The sequence below is a fragment of the Haliotis asinina genome, chromosome 4 (assembly GCF_037392515.1).
Source record: "Haliotis asinina isolate JCU_RB_2024 chromosome 4, JCU_Hal_asi_v2, whole genome shotgun sequence".
Classification (NCBI taxonomy): domain Eukaryota; kingdom Metazoa; phylum Mollusca; class Gastropoda; order Lepetellida; family Haliotidae; genus Haliotis; species Haliotis asinina.
This window is the reverse complement of record NC_090283.1, coordinates 47,204,088-47,227,460: the sequence shown is the minus strand read 5'-3', so window position 1 is coordinate 47,227,460 and position 23,373 is coordinate 47,204,088. Positions and strand designations below refer to the sequence as shown.

General features: G+C 39.9%; 1 protein-coding gene across 1 annotated transcript; it reads right to left on the bottom strand.

The window, feature by feature from the left end:
• Positions 1-582: 582 nt before the first annotated feature.
• LOC137281602 (DNA-directed RNA polymerase II subunit RPB1-like) lies at positions 583-23,373 on the bottom strand. The gene is made up of 24 exons (XM_067812939.1): positions 23,061-23,373; positions 20,483-20,752; positions 19,685-19,843; positions 17,441-17,722; positions 15,853-16,014; positions 14,903-15,123; positions 13,679-13,811; positions 13,165-13,289; positions 12,618-12,828; positions 12,248-12,457; positions 11,623-11,961; positions 11,164-11,292; positions 10,562-10,784; positions 9,805-10,015; positions 9,221-9,471; positions 8,649-8,854; positions 7,824-8,048; positions 7,038-7,284; positions 6,310-6,407; positions 5,831-5,935; positions 5,265-5,447; positions 4,686-4,889; positions 4,104-4,287; positions 583-3,559 (listed from the first exon to the last, which is right to left on the bottom strand). The coding sequence occupies exons 1-24, from the start codon at positions 23,139-23,141 to the stop codon at positions 2,187-2,189; spliced, it is 5,832 nt and encodes a 1,943-aa protein (XP_067669040.1). The 5' UTR covers positions 23,142-23,373; the 3' UTR covers positions 583-2,186.

The following is a 23,373-nucleotide window of genomic DNA, read 5'->3' as shown; positions in this document are numbered from 1 at the left end:
TGTGGGTTTATTTTTTAGGTGAGGATCCGGTGGGAAATCATCTTTAATAATCCCTGCTTGTCGTAAAGGGCGACCGGATGGTCAGACTCACTGACTTGGTTGACACGTCCTCAGCTCCATACTCATGATGTTGATTGTCTGGGCCAGATTCGATTGCACCATGTAACAGAAATATTGCAGTACAAAAAAATAACTCTTTATTTTCGTATTTTATCTGTATCTGAAATTAACTCGTAAAAAAAAAAAAAGAAGAGAAATTGTTGTCCTCAGGGAGTGCAGCAAAATGTTGAGTTTTGTGGATGAGCTTGTTTTCTGAGAATGTTGAGTACATTTTCCAGAGACTTAGGATTTCAACCTAAAACTTCTATTCATTGGTTTTCCATATGAATTGAGTGTTCAGGGATGAGAATTTTCCACGAAATCTTGTAATTCTGTGTATTTGATAGCACTGGTGTCTTGTGAAATTGTTTCGATTAAGACGACTCCAAAGAGGCCTAGCCCTTTTTGCACTTATACACATTCTCATCCCTGAGTGTTGCACCCTACGTTTGTTTCTGTACTGACAAAACAAGAACCAGAACATTTTCATGATGACTTTATTTGATCAAACAGTATTTAGAATTCCACCACAAAAGTACATTCAAAATTACAGTTCTTGGGTAGAAATATAGTGATGATAAAGAGCCATATGAAGTATTGTGTTCAAATCACAGAAAATAACACTTTTTTTCGAATTATAATCAAAACTGTAAACAAGTCCTGCAAAAATTAAACTCTAAGATGTCTCAAATCATAAGAAATCATCCACAAAAGCTGATGTCATTTGAAGGCAACATCCAACATATTTCTCTCTCATTGCCTTGGGATATTTCAAACGAGTCAGAAAATAAGCATTGTTTTTGTCTCAAATCATAAAAAACATTCAAACAAAAACTTACATCCACAGACTGATAATAATGGCAAGTCAACCTCATTGAAAATTCAACCATGTTTATTGAAAAATGTCATCAAGATGTTTTTGCATGATTCTGAAGTGACATATTTACAGTTAATGTATATATACAATATTTACAATAATTTAGGGGCATCATCACGAGTGATCATCTTACATGAATATTCAGAAAGGGTGATTGCTACCATGATCTTTTTGGCTTGAGAAATCATCAGAAAATAAAGAAAAAAGATTGTTAAGGCTGTTTCTTCTGACCATGTTTGTCCTCAAATAGAAAGTCGCTTAACTACAGGAAGACACCAGTCCATTTAACATCCGGAATTATGTCCTTTAACTGCTACAAATTTTGGAATTTTAAATACAAAATTAAGAAAAGTAATGTGATTACTTATTATTTACATATAAATAAGTCTCATTTTTCAAGTATTCCAAGAAAAATGTAATGTATTTAAACATCAGTTCAGGATGACGAAACAAAACTGCAAAAATACATGATGCTAAATATGAAAATTGTCAAAGAACTGAAACATGATATATGGATCTTGCATTCAGGTCAATTCAAAACTTTTTAAATTCCCTTCATTGAAAGGTGCAATTGAAAGCAATCAGGCAGCAATAACCGATTTGCAATAGTAGGTGCCAGTAGTTCTGCATCAACCTGAACACAGTTTGTACATTAACAGTCTGTACTACATACATTTCAATAGGAGGCTTTTAACATTTTTTTTTTCTCTTCTAGTTGCTCCATAATTCTTTCAATGGTTCTTCAGTTTCCATAGAAACACAACTATATACCCTAAACATGCATGAGTTCGGAATATGCAATTCAATACACTTCTTGCACTGGTTTCTTGTATTCAAGGAACAAGAATTTCACCACAGATGCCAGTGTTTACATGATATACAATTAGATCCACATCTTGGACAAGCTTCTTGTATCCAAGAAACAGGAACTTTACCAAAGATGCTTGTTTGTACATAATATAACTAGATCCACATCTTGTACACATTTCTTGTATTCAAGAAACAGGAATTTCACCACAGATGTCAGTTTTGTACATAATATACAATATGATTAGTATCTTTCACTCTAAGCACTAGCAGTTGTAGGTGTCACCCAAATACAAAGGACTCACACCATGTAACAGCAAGTCTCTGAATCTTGCAGTGTTTTTTTATCCAGACTGCTGCATGTTGCACTGTGATCTCCAGCAGGTTTATCATGTGTATAGATCTAGTCTTCATCACTGTCTTCATCACCTTGACCTGAATATCGTGGGCTGGTTGGGGAGTACTTGGGTGTGGTTGGGGTGTACGTAGGGGAGGTTGGGGAGTACTTTGGACTGGTTGGAGTGTATGTAGGTGATGTTGGGGAGTATCGAGGACTGGTAGGAGAGTAGGTTGGGGAAGTTGGGGTGTATTTGGGACTGGTTGGGGAGTAGGTTGGAGAGGAGGGAGAGTACTGAGGTGAGCTTGGACTGTATTGTGGGGAGGAGGGGCTGTACTCAGGAGACTGGGGGCTGTACTGTGGGGAAGTTGGGGTGTAGTTGGGGGATGACGGGGAGTACTTGGGGCTGCTTGGAGAGTAGGATGGGCTGGTTGGGCTGTATTTGGGGGAAGTTGGAGAGTACTGTGGAGAGCTGGGGGAGTAAGATGGGCTGCTTGGGGAATAGGATGGACTGGTTGGAGTGTATTTGGGTGAGCTCGGGGAATAGCTTGGACTGCTGGGGCTGTAAGAAGGACTGGTCGGAGAGTAGCTTGGCGAGGTTGGGCTGTAGCTCGGACTTGTGGGTGAGTACGAGGGACTTGTTGGGCTATAGGATGGGCTGGTTGGAGAGTAGGAAGGTGACTGAGGGCTGAAGTTAGGAGAGCTTGGAGAGTATGAGGGGCTTGTTGGACTGTAGCTTGGACTGGTTGGAGAATATGAGGGGCTTGTGGGGGAGTAGGAGGGGCTTGTAGGAGAATAGGAGGGGCTTGTAGGACTATAGGAGGGGGAAGTAGGACTGTAGGATGGGGAGGTTGGGCTGTAAGATGGGCTTGTAGGACTGTAGGATGGGCTTGTAGGAGAGTAGGATGGTGATGTTGGACTGTAGCTTGGGCTTGTTGGAGAATACGATGGGCTGGTTGGAGAGTAGGATGGTGATGTCGGACTGTAACTTGGGCTTGTTGGTGAATACGACGGAGAAGTTGGACTGTACTTGGGTGAAGTTGGTGAATATCCAGGACTAGATGGTGAGTATGATGGACTTGTTGGTGAGTAGCCAGGACTCTGAGGGGTCATGGCTGGCGAGCTTGGCATGTAAGATGGTGATGCAGGTGAGTAGCTTGGTGACATGGCGCCACGAGGACTGGGAATGTAAGGACTGGCTGGCGAGCCAGGCGAGCCTGGCTGAGGTGACCAGGCAGGGCTGTAACCTGGACTGAAGCCACTCTCACTAGCAGCTGATGGAGAGAAGCCTGCCTGTCCAGGTGTCATGCCGCTGCCGATACCGGGAGACCATGCACTGGCATAGGCGGGCGTGGCTCCCTGGTTCCACGGTGTCATCTGTGGAGACATGCCGCTCACAGGGCTGCCAACACTGCCAAAGAACATACCAGTTCCTGCACCTGCAAGACAAATGAAATAATGACATTTCTGTCAATACAGATGGACAAAAAAACAAACAAAAATAACCAAAAAATAGCAGAAATGACAATAGGCAAGACAGTGTACAGCGCAATGTTTACTGATCATAAGTTTGAGGCAACTACCTGGCATTTGATGGCATGGCACTGTGACTGACTTCAACCATTATAGCACATCTTGTCAGCAGCGGAAACCTGTGCAGGTCCTGGGGTAGAATAGGCCTTCAACAACCCACGCTTGCCATTAAAGGCGACTAATGGGATAGGGTGGTCAGGCTCGATGACTTGGTTGACACATGTCATCAGTTCCAAAACGCGCAGATCGATGCTCATGTTGTTGGTCACTGGATTGTCTGGTCCAGACTTGATTATTTACAGACAGCCGCCGTATAGCTGGAATATTGCTGAGTGCGGCATAAAACTAAACTCACTCACGTACTAAAGGGGAACCATTCCTTTGACCCCATTATTTGTTAGCGACTTTGGTGATCACTCAAGTCAAGTTCAGGTTATAGTGGATTCTTACCTGACATCATTCCTGATCCACCAGCTGTAGGGATTTCCATGCCATATTTACATTTCTCTGCATCCAGGAGCAGGTCGAAGCAGCCTGTGCCAATCTTAGCCAGCTGTCCCAACATAATGTTCTCAGACACACCTTTCATCGGGTCGTGCTCGCCGTGGGCTGCTGCCTCCATCAAGATGTCCACCTGACAAGAATTCAGCACAGATCTTTTCATCTTTCACACTACTCTCACAAAACAATCTTTCATGATCAAATTAGTTGCAATAACAGTAAGTCACATGAAACTAAAACTGGCTACATTCAGATCTTATTCCTTAAAGACTTTTCTCAGAATTTTTGAACTGGAAAAAATGTCACCCCATCACAAAATTACATCCTAGGAACGTTTATAAGTAAATATTCCTTACATCCACAAGAACATAGTCTTGCTTACTCATTACAACTTAACAAGGTAATTTTAAATTTTTCATTACAGACAGACCATTGTGTTTGGTACACAACCAAATTGATTGAGTCTGTTCTCTGGCTGCACTATAGAAACACTGCAGAACTTCAACAATCGCTTTTATGTAAGCTTCATACCGTTTCCTCAAAGGAGCATCTGGCCAGAGCACCTGTTTCTTGTCTGTTGATACCGTGACGTGTGATGGCCATCAAGTGACCTTTGGCTGTCATCACATCACACAAAAGCGCCAAGTGACGGTAGTTAACATAGGAACCATCAAAGGAGATAACATGGTTCATCTCTTTCTCTATGGCCTTACGCACAGCCTCAATTCCCAGGGTCTGAAACAAAAGCATGTTCATAATTAAAAGCACTCATAACCATCATCCACAAAGAGATGCTTGTCACAGACCGAACAGTTGAAGAATAGTATTTGGCTAGACTCTAGGAATCCAACCAACACTCTCAGAGTGGCACCGAATTGCCAGAATTGTGTTTTCTAATCTGAAGAATCAAGAACACCTTTTGTATCCATGAACCTAATAAAAAAAAAAAAACATAAAAAATACTTTCTGCAGCAAGGAACAAAAGTATTTGTAGGCCAAATTCCATTTCAGACACATGTGCGTTTACAACAAATGGTATCTACATTTCATATACATCATATTTGAATGTTTCCATGCATGTCTAAAAACAGAATTCTATCATGTACTTACAGCAAACACCTCCACGATGTCATTAGTGTACGTCCTGATGGGGTCAATGTCTCGTTCGCTCAGCACCTTCATCAGGGCGGTACCATCTGTCTCCAAAATCCACTCAGCAGCAGCCTTGTATTCTCCTTCATCCGTGATGAAGATACGCTTCTTGTCATCAGTGGTTGGCAAATGCATATACACCTGAAGACAGATTGCGGACGGATAATGCATTGGATGAGATACAGACATCACTGAAATGTTGGACTGTAGGTGAATGGAATGTGGGTTGTTAAAGAATGCAACACTTCTCCTGAAGCCTAACAAATTATGTTCATTGGAAATCATGACAGGAAAAATAGTACAATTAAATCATTAAAATTGATACAATTCAACATGCATATTAAATTGTTGACATTTCTTTTCTGACAAACATTTTGAGTTCATAAAGTGTAAAAATCAACCTTCAAATTCAGCACTTGTTATTGCATAGGTTTTACATACTACAATTTACCAATCACGACAAATATATGCTGTAACATATATTAACTATATATAAAAGTAGAAAGTTAAGAGACACAACCAACCTTGGCAATAGCTTCAATGCCCTGCAGTGTCATGTCAGACAAGAGGTTGGCTTCGATACATCGGAGGAACACATCGTCCTCCATCTTGTCTGCAATTTCCTCTTCCTGTAACACAACACCAAGAGCACTGTACTAAAATTGCCTATACTAAGACACAACCTGATACAAGCTACCTTACGGACACTGCGCACTCTCAGAGAAAAAAATTAGAGTGATTCAGTTGATCGTCACAGAACATAGGAGTCAGATTATCATCATGGAGTGCACAGTATTTCTTCAAGAAGTGACTGAGTTTAGTTTTACACTGCTTGTTGCAATATAAAAATTACAGCTCTAAGTTACCCCACGACTCCTTCAAGGAATATAACTATTGTCTGGCTGAAGCATAAACACTGCACTGATGAGAAAAAGGAAGGAAATATGTATCAAATTGTATCCATAGCAACAGAAGGGTAGAAAATGTAGCTGTTTCCTCATACCTCATTTTTGCTTTCGTCAGAATTCATGATTCGGATTCTCAGAACAAGTTTTTCGGCGTTGTCGTCATTGAAGATGCAGTTGAGATCATCTCCAAACCCTGAAAATAGGAATTCAAATTATTGCTACTTTGCTGTAATCAGGATATAGCATTATTCATACCATCAAATCAGGACATTTGATTAAACAAGCGTAAAGATCAGTTATGTCTGATGACATGTTTATAGTTGCTCTTGCTGCATGATGTATACAGCCTTTAAGTTATTCACGACACTTTGAGAGACCTTAGAACTCCCAGATCAAGCAAAGTACACTTGGTCCTGTCTAGTGAAGTCATATTTGGCAGTAGCGCAGTTTGGAACCAGAACTGGTTCTTTAATATATACCTGTCACAGGAAATCTGATACCAGATGTGAGCAGGACCTTGTCTTGTGAATAGCAAGCTGGCAAGCATAAGGGGAACCAGCTTTGTGAAGGAAGTTGCACCTAAACAACTTACAGGCCTTATTTTGGCTGTATGAAAGCAGCTGGTAAATAACCAAGTCTACACCAGATGATCAAGGCACTTGTCTGATGATCTAGAAGCATCTGCCATGATGTCAAGCCTGACCGGACTACTAAGTTAAAATGTTCCCCGCTTCCCCAATCAGATCGTGTGATTCTAAGGTCACATTTCAACCAGAAATTCAGCCAGTCTCTCAATCTTGCCACATAAAGCAAGTCACTGTACCTGCAGTGATTTTCTCTGAGATCTGTTCCATGGTGAGTTTCTTGTCTGTCATACGCTTCCTGTCCAACTCAATGCGGAGCAGCCAAGCTGAGATTCTGGATGCGTCAAAGTCTGGCATCTCGTAATACACACTGACCCATTCCTGGTCCTCAACAATCACAGTGTTCATGGGGTCAGGGTCATAGTAGATGGCTGTGTTAGCCGTCACCTTCCTCAACGTGGTGTGCTCAAGTCGACACAATACATCCTGCAGAACAGCGAACAATCACTAAACATGTCCCTCTGTGTCTCACTCACAGGATTCCTTAAGCTTTAGAATTTAAAAACTTGTTTATTTTCAAACATAGCATTCATAATTCATAGTGATGGTTGCATTTAATGCCATGTCCCCTGTCTTTCTGAATCATGAATTAAATGGTTCAACATCACATTAATTGTAGCACATCACCGCAAATAGGCACTTTCAGATAAAAAATTAGAGTGATTGACAAATGTATCATCATTGCAAATATGATCAGAGCCTCATCACCAAGTGCCATCAAATTCTTGAACAATAACAACTCCACAGAAACAGAACATTGACAAGAATATTAAACACAACTCATGCTGCATCACAAAATGTATCAGGGAAGCCTTATAGACTAATAATCAAAATAGGTTAAGATGAATGAATAGTTGTATGAAACTTGCAGCTTCAATTTGTGTTAATTTTCTGTCAAAAGTTACATCTATTGTGACATCCCACCACAAAACATTTATGAAGTTGCAATTAGCTTCATCACTGACCTTGGCCTTCTCTGCATCCCTTGCTGCCTGGTCCAGAAGGTACACAGTCAGGGAGGGTGTCTTGGGCTTCTTGGAGATGTTGATGATTTCTTTCAGACGAGGTACACCCAGGGTGACGTTTTTGGCTGACACACCAGCATAATGGAAAGTGTTCAGTGTCATCTGCGTGGCAGGTTCTCCAAGAGACTGGGCGGCCAGGGCTCCCACCATCTCACCTGCATGGGCCTATAGACATCGCTCAACAATATTAGCAAATGCTACATACACTTCTGTCTGGAATATATCTCTACAGGGCATATTGTAGTGTTTGATTATGATCCATAACTTATCTGGATAAAAGTACAGGTACTTCCTTTGCCAGAAGATGATTTGATTTATTTCACTTGTAATCATGATTAAAGAACCAATTAAAATTCAGTCAGACATTTCTAAAGGGCATTTTTGCAAAGATGGAGATTCAAAATTTTTGAACAAATAATGGAAGAAATAATTTATTTGAATTCAGTCTAAAACTTAAAAAAAACCAAATAGTCTCTGACATATGATCATAAAGGTCACATCGAAAAGGTTCCTGAATGGACAAATTTAAGTGGACGTTTTGTTTGTTGTACCAGAATAATCATTGGTCCAAGTAATTGTATATGCCACATGTCTACCTAGTCCCTGACCATCTGATCCCATGAGTCAGCTCTTGAAAGAAGAATCAGTTTCCTGGAGACCAAGTCCTGCCCGGACCTTTACAGGTATTAGTAGGATGTCAAATAAAGTTTGTGTCTACATACTAGGTGTAGGCTAACAAATGGTAGGCAGCATTTTATACTATACCTGAGCTTGTAAGAATTTTGTCTCAATTTCACCGATGATCCATTCAAATGCTTCTGCAGAGAGTCTGAACTCATTGGCTACACGTTTGGAGCAAAGAGTGGCTCTGACCAAAATCTTCATGAGGATGGTGGCGTTGGCATTAGCCTGGATACTGAGCCTGTCCTCTCCTGCCACAACGATCAGTCTACGGCACAGTTCTCGCACACCTGACAGGAGATAAGAAACAAACATCACCTTAAAAATGCTGCATGGTTCACACTTGGTCGGGTTACCGAGACTCAAGCAGTTATAGGTGTGCTAATGGACACATAGTAAATTATAAACTTCTCTCACAGGATGCCAGATTATTGGAGCAAACTCTGAACACTATTCCTGGGTAGTTAGGTCTGTTACAACAACAGATACTACAGTGGTATTTTGCACACTGCCTTGAGAGATTTTTCATAGGAAACTTCCTCCACATTATTCAGTATAGTGCTTATCTTCTATAACTTTCAACTGGTGTAAATCTCTACAGATTGTATAGTAGATCCTCCTTATGTTTTAGAACAGTCATTCTGTGAAATTGTTACCTTCCACAACTTTGATTGGGTGTAGATCTGCAGGTTTTCTTGTGTTGATCCGGAAGATTTTCTGAGCATTTGTGATCATTCTCATCAGGTTGCATGGCAACACAATCTTTCCATCCCCTGTTGGGAAAATCTGCCTTAGGGCATTCCTGTCTTCTTTCAACTGTTCAAATTCACGTTCCAGTTCAGAAATGACAGCTGGGTCACCAATCACATCCTTGATGACCTCCTCTGACAAACACCTTCTCAAATCCCTACAAATAAATTAATTTCCGGTATCATGAATCTTGGGCGGTTAAGAAACCACAAGTTTCTTCTCAACTAACATCACAAAGGAACATCTTTGTTGAACAGTAAATAATCATCTTTTCTGCAAGAGTGAGGAAAGATTGACATTTAAGTCTGCACGTGTTCTAATTTTTGTTCAAAGAAACACTTATTATGCAATTTTGACAAAATACAATATTTCACTCAAGTCACCTGCTTCTATTCAGAAATCAAGCAAAGAGTCAAGAAAAGAAAACTCAAATTATGTGAAAATGTTCACCATATACAAGGTCCTGACTTAAACATCTATCTGAACATACCTTTCATTTGTTGGGTCAAACTTGAACTTTTTCTCGAAGGCTCTGTTTGATGGCTTGAGAGAAGGCATGCTCTGGAACTCGACGTGTGTGGCATCCAGACCGTCCTCACCGTACCTCAACTGGACCAGTTGTTCTACCTGGTTACGGATTGTGCCATCATACTTGACCATCACACTCTCCATAGCCTTGATCAACCGACGCTGGATGTAACCTGAAAGTGAATATGTACATGAGCCACTGTCCACAAGCAAAGTGAGTGAGATTGCATTTTTTTTTGTTTCTAAAAAAGAATGGAACAGTATTTCACTATTTGTGTGTCTGAAAGAAGGCTGGGTATGGACCTTTCTCGCTTTGATCAAATAAAATTATCTGTAATCTGAAAAAATCTGGAAACCAAAAGCATTTATCTTTTCTCTACACCAATCAAACAAAGGGACAAAACTCTGATTTCAATCATAATAGAAAATGGGTCACATTCCCTAGGTAACCAGGTTCTGTGTTCTGTGTAATCTTATGCTTAATACTTAGCTTTCACCATGTATAGCCGAGAATTAACAAACCTGCACTCTCAGAGAAAAAAATTAGAGTGATTCAGTTGATTCAACATATGAGCTCTGATCAAGTTTAACATCACTGAGTGCACAATGTTCTTTCCATACTGTATTCTATTTCAAATGTATTAGTTGAGTACACCATTTGTGTCAAGAACCACGTGACTTTCATCCTACCTACTGAACACAACTGCTTGATTACCCACCAGTCTCTGCAGTTTTCACAGCAGTATCAATGAGACCCTCTCTTCCACCCATGGCATGGAAGAAGAACTCTGAAGGAGTCAATCCGGCAAGATAGGAGTTCTCAACAAAGCCTCGAGACTCTGGACCATAGTCATCTTTGATGAAGTGAGGCAGTGTCCGATGTTTGAAACCGAACGGAATACGTTTACCCTCCACGTTCTGCTGTCCCACACAGGCAATAACCTGATGACAAAAGAAATTAGTTTAGCAAACAGAACTAATACTGACAACACTTTCTACATTTTAGGATAGTTTTTCAGCAAAAGGGAACATACATTTAAACGAGAAAAGTTACATATAGTATGGAACTATATATATAGAAAGAACAAAAATCTGTATAAAGGTCATTAGCTTTCACAGATAGCTTGTTGTTCAATATGCACTCAGCAAGTTTAAAGCTATATAACAGAGGTCTGTACAAGGCAATCCAGTGACTGAATTCATAAGCATCAATCTGGGTACCTAAGATACGATGACATGCATCAACCACTCCCAGCAATCCCCCTTATAACATGCTTGAAGACAAATGACAACTTGGGTTATTCTTGTTGTCCATGTGTACCTGAGAGATATTGATTTTTGATCCTTTGGATCCAGCCACCACCATAGCCTTGAAGTTGTTGTACTCAGACAGAGACTTCTGAGCCTTACTTCCAGTCTTGTCACGAGCATCGTTCAGGATTCTGTTGACCTGAAGCATGACAGAAAATATAAATGCATACTCTGAAAACAAAACAGTGACAACACACCAATGTATACACACCCACAGTGACGCATTTTCAGCCAGTGGTTCTTAAATCGTTTCATTCTCAGTTCCATGAAGACTATTACGAATAGAACTCATGCAGTCAGCTGAAGGGTAAAGGTACTTCCTAAAGTTAAAACAACCCAAGGCATTGTCAGTTACTTTTGAAACATTCCAATTAAGGACTTCTAGCATTATCAGAAGACATGAAGCAAAATATGTCTCAGAAAAATTTAATCTCTGTCTTGATTTAATTTTTCATCAGTACTCCCATACCTGATTCTCGAAAGTCTGCCTGAGTGTGTTACCAGGAGATGGTTTCAACTCATCGTTGTGGGCTTTTTCAATGACCTCTATCACCTCTGTCTTGGCTTTACGGATGGTCTCCTGAATTTCTATGTATGTCTCTGGATCAGCAATGGTGTCTCCAATACCAATGCTGTGACCCTCGATCAACAGCCAGTTGTTCACACATGTCTGAATGTTACCATACAGTTTGCCTGCTGTGTCATAGCCCAGTTCCATGAACACAATATGCAGGAGTGCTCCAGAAGTGGCACCAAGAGTCTTCTTACACAAGATTCCACAGATCAACTCACCGTCTTCTATCAACACCTAAGGAACAAAACATTCAAATAATAACTTCAAATCTCAATAATGACATGTTACTGAAAAAAAAATGAATGACAAAACTGCGTTGGTAGTTCAAAGGCCACAGGCCTCATTAAAATACACAACATATTCAATATGACATTTTACAGACACTTTCACAACTGGGGGCGCCCAAAACCTGTTTTGTTAAAAATAACGTGAGATTTTGTCAGGAGTAAGTGCCTCATGACCAGGCTGTCTCAAAATTCATGTGGATGTTCTGAGCTTAATTGACTCAGGCAGTGAATACCTTGGTGTCTCCTGGAGATATCCATTTGTACGGTCCTTTGTCTTCATCATCTGGATGTGTGCTGTGAGTCCTTGTCACATTAACTCGACCAGGAATGACGATGGAGAAGATCTGCTTCCCTGTCCATAATGGCTTGGGTTTGAGGATGGCTGGAATCGGCAGTCGGCCATCCCACGTCGGCATGAACATCAACAGCTTCATCACATCACCCTGAATAAAAACGCAACAAAATTTCATGGCAAGAACATCACAAGTATGGCAGAGTTGCCCTGCCTCTTGTGCCAAAGATTACTTACTAAACAGAAGTTGAAATACGTTGTTATATTTGACCCATTAAGAATTGAGATTTTGTGAAAGGAAAGATGCTCACTCTGTCTAGAAAAACATCTCTCTTGGTCATTTTCCTGACAGCACACAATGTGTCCTGTACAATACCCATGACAGGCCTATTGGCCTGGGGGGTGATGATCATACGAGGGACAGCAGCCAGGTTTTGAATCTCAGCCCGGGTTTCCAGTGACTGCGCCAAGTGAAGGTTCATCTCATCACCATCAAAATCAGCATTGTAGGGTGTGGTTACACTGAAACACAAAGCAATGGTGGCACTGTCAGCACTTTCAACTGTTGTCCATGAAAGCGAGTACAAAAACTGTTGTTTTTTTTCCTAACTTATGCCCTCAGAAAAAAATTAGAGTGTCTTACGTATCCTTTCAGGAAATCAAGACGTTGAATGATAACATCATGGGGCCAGCTATAAACTCCATTCACTTCAGACTGTTGAAGGTTCTTGTGACAAAGTAGTTTCTTCAAAACATAGTTATTTTTTCTCTTGTAGTAGGCATTAACAACTTAATGTTCAGGTTTGTGAAGATCCAGAGATGTTCCTAAAATGTGACTGTGTTCTGTGAACAACGTACCTGAGATTGAGACGGAAGGTTGACCATGGCAAGACCTTAACTCTGTGACACATCATACTCATCTTGTGGAGAGTGGGCTGTCTGTTGAAGATGACCACATCGTCATCTTGCATGTGTCTCTCCACCTGAGACAGTCATATTCACTTTGTGAAACTGGTAACAGCATACTAACACACCAACAATGTAATCATTTAAGTTCATCTCTTTTAAGCAGATTAACTGTTCATGGTGAGGAGCCCTCAGAAAAAAATTAGAGTGTTTAACGTAACTATCAGATAGTCAAGACGTTAAAAAGTTTTACATCAATGGGCGTGGTAGTGAACATTGCTCACATATTAACCAACAGCTCTTGCTGCTTTTAATGGATGCTTGGCATGCAATATTGGCATCTAAAGACAAGTCACACAAAAATAATTTTGAGTTGTGTATGACTATAACACCATGAGTCATACCAGCAAGTGGTAGAGACAGTATTAATCAACTAAATTGTAAATAGTTTTGACTTAACACAAACCTTGTAGCCAACTTGGAGATGCAAGTCTGATGACTTGGGATGAAACCGGAGATCAATCCTTTCTCCATTGTCTCGGATGATATACTTGGCTCCAGGGTACTGGTTGGCTCCACGACGTACCAGCTCCTGCATTCTACAATGTGTATGTGGTACTATGAGACTAAGTGGTGCTGGATAGAGCAGAATAAATTATGTCATTTTAAATACATATCCCATGGCACAATATGAGTCTTGATTTATGATCCTATGTCCTGTGAGATGAGATGACATACAGTGGAAGCTGTCGAACCCAGCATCTGTCCAATCTGGCAAGCTGTCAACACTGGCATAAAATCTCAGGCCCAGCCATAGCTTGTACATTTATCATCATCTCTACAATCCAGCACATTGTCTAAACCGGATTATTTCTTCAGTCCCAATGAGCGCTGGTTTAGACAGATTGTACTGTACTGAAATTATTAGATACTGCTCTGCAAATAAATGCATTCAATTGTGTGGTCAATGTTACCAGCACTTATCAACAATAATGGGACACAATGATATGCAGTTAATGATGTCCACCCAATCCACGCACTGCCTCTCATGACACGAAAAGGTTCCTCGGCACCTATATTCTTTTCTAAAGTAGAAGTTTCATGAGATGTCATGACATATTTTCATGATATGTGATGACAAATAAAAAAGTGACATGTTTCTTGGGCATTGGCGCCCAACTTTGATTTGTACGCGTAACATTATTTTAACTGCCATTTAAAAACAATTTTGACTTGGCTACATCCCAATCATCTGTTTGTCCATTCTACTGTAAGAATGAGTGTCTGTAAGAACAAGTGTGACTGAAACTACAACTTATTAACACATGCTAAGTTGTATTTCTGGGAGAAATAAATGAAAATATGTCCCTCCCTTGTCACTTTATTTTCTCCATACCCAAAAGCAAAAAACCCAAAAGTCCTACTGCCCTTATCACTTCATGTGCCTGAGAAACGTTTTATTTTTTTATGCACCCTTTTGCATTGAATTGTGACATGCGCTCAACCCTCAGAAAAAAATTAGAGTGTTTAACGTAACTATCAGATAGTCAAGACGTTTAGTGGTTACATCATTGGGCTCATAAATGTCACAATCAAAAGAAATCACCTTAAAACATAAACATTACATTGCACGCTGTCAGTGATCAGCAGAATGCATGTTGAATATCATCTGTTTATTTTAGCCACTTACCTGTCAATGTTGAATGGTGTGACCAGTTCTGGGAATGTTAAGTTCTGTGCAATGGTTCTGGGAACACCAACTTGGTCAACTCTAAGATTGGGATCTGGCGTGATGACAGTACGTGCAGAGAAGTCCACCCGCTTTCCCATCAAGTTTCCTCGAACCCGACCTTCCTTTCCCTTCAATCTTTGTTTTACTGACTTCAGGGGACGGCCTGACTTTTGTACTGCCTGGAAACATTCAACAGATTACTTCTTGTTGACTTCAAACTTATGTACAAGAGCAAATGTAGCAAAGATACAGCAGCAAGTGGGTGTAGTGTATTTGGAATAACACAGCGTACTGGCTTATCAAGGACAAAATGCCCTGGGAGTCTGAGACAGCTTTAGATAACATATTTCTATTAGTCTCTGAAAACTACCTGCTACTGAATCAGACTACCTTAACTTTCACAGTGGAAGTTGGGGGTTCATTTGTTTTTAAAAAAGCCACTTGCCACAGGGCAAGTGATTTTACACATGTAACTTGTCCTGACTGTTTCCACTTGCCCTGATTTTTATGACACAATCATTTTTTTAAATCCAGGATGGGACTCAACACCCCCAAAAGTGATAGAATTTGTACTTTACTAAGAAATTGAAATCCCAAATATGACATATGTTGCATCTGACCACACTCTAAATGGCACTGTGTAATCACTATCATGATATGTAATTATGAAATAATATATTAAAATGGCATTTATCAAGAAATTATATTGTAGCCAGCCAACAAATAAGATACCATTATTTAATTGCCTGAAATGAAAACCGACTTGTCCAGGGTGTTGTGTGATGTGATATTTGAACCCTTGGGAACTCCATCGTAAATGTCACCTTTCCTGCCTGAATCATGCTGGAATCAGACTAATGGATTAATGTGAACTGCTAAGCCTGTAAACAGTGAGTTGCATCTCTTACCCTTGGCAAACCAGGCAGCTCGTTGTCTACAAGTGTGGCACAGTGGTACTGCAACATCTTTGTGTCTTCAGCTATGATGTGAGCTGCAGCTCCGTTCTGCTCGTTCCGCCGAAGCTGGTTATTGGCCTTGACAATGTCGGCCAGCTTGTGAGTTAAATCATCCTTGAAACAAGAGAAATACAATTACACATAACTGTCCTGAAGGTGATTCAATACACTGTTAATACTGAACAAGGAACAAGTCCCTTATGTAAAACTCAAGAAGTTGCATCACTCAAAAGACAACAGTGAGTGAGCGAGTTTAGTTTTACGCGGCACCCAGCAATATTCCAGCTGTATGGTGGTGGTCTGTAAATAATCAAGTCTGGACCAGACAATCCAGTGATCCAACAACATGAGCATCAATCTGCGCATTTGGGAACTGATGACGTGTGTCAACCAAGTCAGCGAGCCTGACCACCTGATCCCGTTAGTCGCCTCTTACGACAAGCACAGTCACCTTTTATGGCAAAGAGTTCAGAAGACAACAGTGATACCTCTATTTGACTTCAACATTTGTCATTCGTTACTCTGAAATACCAACCATGCTAAAAAAGGGCCTCACACATAATAGCCTTGTGGGGAATCAAAGTCATGTCCATGGTCTGATCAGAGCCCCATGGCCCCAAATCATGGATAACGAACACGATACATGATTTATGGAAAACATGATTTACAAAATAATCTCTAAATTCAGACATTGAGAAGGATGTTAACCGCTCATAGTAAAATGAGATACTTGTTGACACTAATTTCAATACTGTTTTGTGCCCTGTGACACAAAATTGTGTCTGTGGACTTTGCTGATGACATTTGTCCACAGGATTAAGAAATTTGAATTCATTTACTTAAAATATGCATCCAGCCCTCAGAAAAAAATTAGAGTGTTTAACGTAACTATCAGATAGTCAAGACGTTAAGCATGTTACATCATTGGGCTTTTGCAAAACTATAATACCTCTTGTACCTAGTGTACATCCACTAGCCTAAATTTTGGCACCTAGGATAAACAAATTCCTGTGTCCCATACACATACAATTTGACAATGTATGGAACGGAATAAACTAGTGCCTCCAAACGGACTCAGAAAAAGTCTGAATACATTTTTTTAAAATATGTTGGTTAAGTAACAAGCTATCACCGAGTCTGCTACTGGCCAGGTTATGATATTTCATTTGCTGTTTAAATACTGTGATGATCATGATACACAATATAATGACAGTGACTGAATTTCTACAATATTACAACATAGTGGTAATGACATTTACTCAACTGACAGGGATCCCCATTTTGTAGTCCAGGACCCTGCACACACCCAAATTAAACCCATTAAAAATCTATTCTTTTAGTTTCCCAGCATTTGAAACCAACAGGACCTTGGATCACCTGGGTTTGCTCCAGCAGTACTTCAATGTGCGGACCATCTCAGTCCGAAACATTCACCAGTAGGGTCATGACAAGAACTCATCATGACTTTCCTGCTTAATTTTTAAACCTGAATTCAACCACTGCCACTACACAAATACTTTCGATGAAACATGTAACACACCTGATTCCTTGCTGAACCAAACATGACAACAGCTGGTCTAACAGCCAATGGTGGTACAGGATACACTGTCAGAATCATCCAATCAGGACGTGCAAATTTCGGGTCCATTCCCAGAATCACACACTCTTCATCAGAAATTCCTTTGAAGATTTCAAGTACTCGCTCTGCAGACAGAATAATTTTCTTCTCTTGTGACTCCTCATTCACATTCTTCCATTCTGCAATCACCTCAAGACCAGTTCTCTTCAGTTTGGGTTGGTATCTGCCACAGCCACCATGACCCTGAAATGATTGGTTCGTGGAAATGAGCAATATCCTGATTAGCAAAGATTTAAATCACATTGTGAGTGGTATTGTCTTATCACCAAAACTGATGTCTTACCCTAGCCTGATATCATGATGTGTCATTACCCTAATCTCCTAACAGTAGGGATTGGGAAAGGCATTTTGCACGTTAGAATAAAAAATGAATAAAAAATAGTTTACAAGGGCCATGGCCCATTCTAAATTCAGAAAATTGCTAAGAATCCCGAAAATGATCCATTGGCAAGGTTCTCTTTCCCAATTTCTGTAACAGTGATATATACAGTGGTGCCCCGATTATCGGAACCTCAAATATGCGGAAAACTCGCCTTCCGAATGAAAATTCCTTAAAACACTACCGGAAATCCGGTTTCCGCAACCGTACAGTCATTTTCACAAACACTGAATTATGTGGGTTTTTTTGTCTCGCATATCCGGATGGCTGAGCACCTGTATGTTTACACATGTGATTACCGAGGATCTCGCGTGCCGTAACATGAAAGACGCGTGCTGTAACATGAAAGAAGTCAGGAGTCTTTGAAGCGTGAGAAGATTAATTACCTCTGAGTAGCAAGGTGACAAGATGAGTTAATTTTGAGGCGTGTCAATTTGTGGGTCACTATAATTAATGAATCTGGATGAGCAAGCCTTGACAGCTGTGAGCGAAAGACAACTGCTAACTGCTTTCGTCATGTGGATATTATCCAATCAAATGAGGACCCACAAGAAGACATGGCCTTCCGAAACTTTGTGATGCCCTACTATCCTATGCACAAGTTGCAACTGTGAATGTTACTGCCGATGATCTTGTGAATGTCGACAGTCACGAAGTGCAAAAAGCTAGGACTGATTTCTTCAAGCGAGCTTAACTGCATGAACAGGTATGAGACATTTTATGTATTCACTGATGTTTGTTTATGTGTACTCAATAAAGATTATGTCTGATACCCACTATGTTCGTTTCTTTGTGCGTTTCTTTGTACATATGGCCCGTGGTTCAGATATCCGAAAATTTGCTTATCCAGACAATTTCAATATTAACGCAAGTGTTTGAATGAACGGGGCACTACTGTACACCCTACTTTTGATGCATTGTTGTCCAATGAATCATTACTCTAGCCAACTTACAATGATATATACCTCTTGTCGATATATCAAAACTGAAAAACCGATTGTATACAATGAGTTCTGGATATGTGTGGGAAAATCAATTCTTTCCTAATATAAACCTTTTTATTTCTGAATTCTAATCTCAAGTTCAAAACATACATTTGTAGGAATGACATTTCTGTTTCATGGTCCTGAAACTCACTCATTCTCAGTTTAAATCAATTTTTGGTGTTGAGCCGTATCTCCATTGCAAAGCTATCCAGAAATTATGTATTGCTTTAGTCATGGTCAGGTGTGGTTCACACCAATTGAATGCAGAAAAACAGATATATTAATAAACCAAAAAGCTTAAGATAGTCTGAAATGTGTTCCTCAAACTACGTGGAAAATGAGTATCACTTCTTATTGATATGCACTGCTTACGATGACCTACATAATCGTTTTATCCCTGTTGATGTTTTCACCAATCCAACCTTGTGTAAATTCAACAAGCAGTGCTGCTACTCCTCTGGTTTTAAGAAATCTTGCCATATTATTTACTATGCTAACAACTGACATCGCTGCAGCTTGAAGAAAGAAAATTTCCCTGTTCTGCTAACAATGCATCGTTGCCCTAGCTTGCTAACAATGGCATATACCTCTTGTTCATGTATTGTTATCCTGCTGGCCTGCTAACAATGGTATATATCTCCTGATTTCGCATGGTTGTCCTAACCTGACAACAATGGTACATAGCGCTTGATGTGTTGTTACCCCAGCCTGCTAACAATGGCATGTCCCTCCTCCATTACTGATGCATCAATATTGTGGGCTGTTAACAACAATACATACCTTCTTTTCTGCTGTTGGATCTTCCTCCTCAGTTCGCTTGTCCATTTCATCTCCACCTTCACAAATTTTACGACTTTTGCACAGGTCGTACACATGAGCAAGTCGCTTGCGAGGATGGCCTTTAGATTTGCTGACAATATCTTTGATTTTGGGACCAGTCTGTACAAGAAAAGTACACAATGGTTTGTGAAAAATTATCATTAGTTATTTATCCTGTTCACAAACTTTTTTATACAACCTGTAATGAACTGCACTTTTGGAACAAAAGAGAATTGGATTCCAGTACTTGCAGAGTTCTGCAATAACTAATACAGGCTTTAACTCTGACATTACCTGAGATAAAGTCCACAGATTCACGGAACTTGAATTCCTGCTTCCAATACTCATAAAAATTGACAATGGATGCAACCAAATGTTTCAGAACATCCACAGGGATGAACAAAAAATCCAAATACTTTTGTAAAAATTCCTGTAAAGTCACAATAACTTCTCACTGAGTTCGCTGCCAGCTGGGTCATGGTATTATTTGCCACTTTATCAATTGACAATTGATGTGATGATCATGATACACAATACAATAAGTAGTATTCATATTTCGGTGCATGGATGCCCATTTTGGTGTCTATGTCCCCTGAAAATTAAGAATATGAGTGCAAGGACCCTTGAATACAGGGCTCTCGATAAATCCCTATAAGGTCCTACAAATTACTACCTGTACCTTAACAGCAGTTGGCCCGTAAGTCTGGCATTCATCCTTAGAACCCATTCTCATCAGAATAAAAATAAAAGACCACTTACTGAATCCACCAGCATCTTTGAGCAGAAGAAACAGACACATCGCAACACTTTGATTGTCTTCACAAGAAATCCAACATGAAACACAGGCTTGGCCAGCTCAATGTGCCCAAAATGTCCAGGACATTCTGTCATGTTGCCAGCACAGGTCTGACATCGAGACATCCTGTCAATAACTCCTTGTCGTGGGTCCATCAGTCCGCCTATCTTCGGCCGGCCACCTTCCTGGGTTTCGGAGTATTTGATACCCCCCTCAGTCACAGACATTCGTTTCTGCAAAAACAAAAGGTGTGGTTTCACATGTTGTGCAGTGTGCCCCTGATCCGCTAGCTGGCAAAAATCAAGTCTGGTCAGTAAATGTCCAGTCACTGGCCTGAGTGGCTTGTGAATTTTCATGGGGTAATTTTTGTAAATACATCACTCTCTCCGACTTTTTAAGTTAAAATACACTTTTAAATCAAGTAAGATTAAGACCTAATAGAAATGTTTACCACATCAGCAGCTTAAATTAAGACGAAACCTCGGACGTGCTGACAATAACCCTTGCGCATCTATTTTCGCTAGCTTTTGCTTCGTTTCATCATTCAAATTTCAGGCTAGTGAATTATTTTGTGGGCTAGGAACTTTCAGGCATAGCTAGCCTGAATGGGTCGCAAAATTAGGAAACTAAATATTTGGAAACTTGAATATGACACCAGAATTTCAATTTTTGAGAATCATTATCACTATGTCAATCTAACAGTTGAATACTGATTTAAATTTGACCCAACTTGAGCAGTTTCAAGTACTGAACTAAGGTTCAAACCAGGCTAATTATCCAATATGAATTGTTGTCATCGCCAAGTTGACAAAGCTGAAAAAGCTAAATGGAATTGGATGTGTTTACTTGTATAAAGAATTCGATCCAGGATCCAAGAGGAAATGTCAAAACAAATCGTTGCAGACCTACTGGCTATTTCTGTATGTGGGAAATTCCATTTGTGGGAAATGAAAAGATCTGATGTCATTAACATACTATTCATGACATTCTGTCTGAAAGTTCACATCTACCAGAGTTGTTTTTCCAAATTAAGTTCATTTCAAATAAAACTGGTCATGGCTCTTAAACTTAGTAGGGCTTACCAATGTAACGAGCTGAAGTTACAACTGCATGTACCATGAAATACAAGGTTATTTCATTAGACATCTGACATATTTGTTAAAAAGAATTAAAAACTTCTGCATTTTCGTACAGAAATCACAAACTTTTGAATGGAACTGACTATCATGGTTCCTGAATGTCATGTGTCGGTGCTTCCTTTGGTAGCAACAAGGTGAGCCATGTCAATAATTTTGTGATGATCTGAACGATGGCTTAAAATTTGGATAAGTTAACTTCCATAAGTTAATTAAGATGATTTATAACTGCTCATGCCCTAATTATGACAATGGATTTTAAAGTGGCAAGAAACCTATAACATAAAGATGTTTTTAGCAAATGTATTGTTACTAGCATCCTTCATATCTCCAGGGTATACATTCCGATGAAATCTTTACTATACTATTCACTAGACATATATGGGTCAGCTAAATAACTTAATTACTTAACAACTTAATCATCATTACAACCAAGCATGCCAATGACAAAAAAGATAGCAGTGGCAGCTGTAAAGGTCTGTTCGCAGCGTCTGGGGAAATAATACAAACAAGTTGAAAGGTCTGAAACTTTAAACAAAATGTATGCAAGAACTCCTTCTACCTCTTTCAGAGAGACTTCTGCATAGTATGTGCTGCCAAGTTTAACTGGTTAAATAATTTCAAAAGCGAAAGATTGATTCGCTCAACTTCCCACCATAGCCACATAACTGGACAAAAGGCAGCCAAAGAAGGTAATATTTATTCATCCTGCATCCAGGGTACAGTGGAGAGTTATCGGAACGTATACCCTACAGATATCAAGAATGTGTTACTGGGTGAGACTGTTACTTGTGGAATGATACGATACAGACTAAAATGGTAAGTTTACACATAAAACAGAATGTTATAGGATGAGCTTGATATGCTGTAGCATATAGCTAGCTCTTTTAACTCTCAGATACGTTCCATGTATACTTGTTAGGCCTGATCACTTGAACAGCTGTTTAACATCTCATTGACTTACAGACTGAAACTTTGTTGTGATCTTAAATGGTAGCCATTCTCAGTGTAGGTGGACTTTTTGTTTAATTATTCCCCTAAATTTTACAGTGAGAGTGAACACTGGTATCCAAAAGGTTACATAATCTGAAGATGTTATAGAAAAAGCTGATTTGCATAAGCATATGGGCTAATCAAGGTCTAAAAAGTAAGGCAGGAGTCAGTTGTTAAGCTAATGACAATACAAAACTGAATTTGAATCATAGTATTTGGCAACACACACTGGGTTTAATTATCGATTTATTAAATATATGAACAGATCTAAACTGCTCGTTTTGAAAAAAAAAATAGAGTCGACTGGCATTATTTCACGAGGCACGTCTTTCACAAGCAAGTAAACGTGTAAATGATACTTTCTGTGATTCGCGAATCAAACTTCGAAAATAACATCTGAACACAAACGTACAATCTCATCCGGTCCCAATATTCCGAACTGGACCTTCTTCACCTGCATAACTGGGGCATTCGAGTCTCCCACGTACGCCATTGTGAAAATATGGCGCGGCGATGCGTTCCTGGATATATGTAGAAATCCTCGTATTATAAGAAATAGAACAGTTGTTTTGACTAGCTATATGAACAGTAAGGACAGCAGAAACATTTATGTTCCCCTGTTAGGGCTCGAGGGGAACGGAAGCCTTTCACTTCTCAGACTCTTCCGTCTCGATTCCCCTCTGTTTGGTCCAATGTCGGACCGATAGCTCCCGAGCTTATCCTCT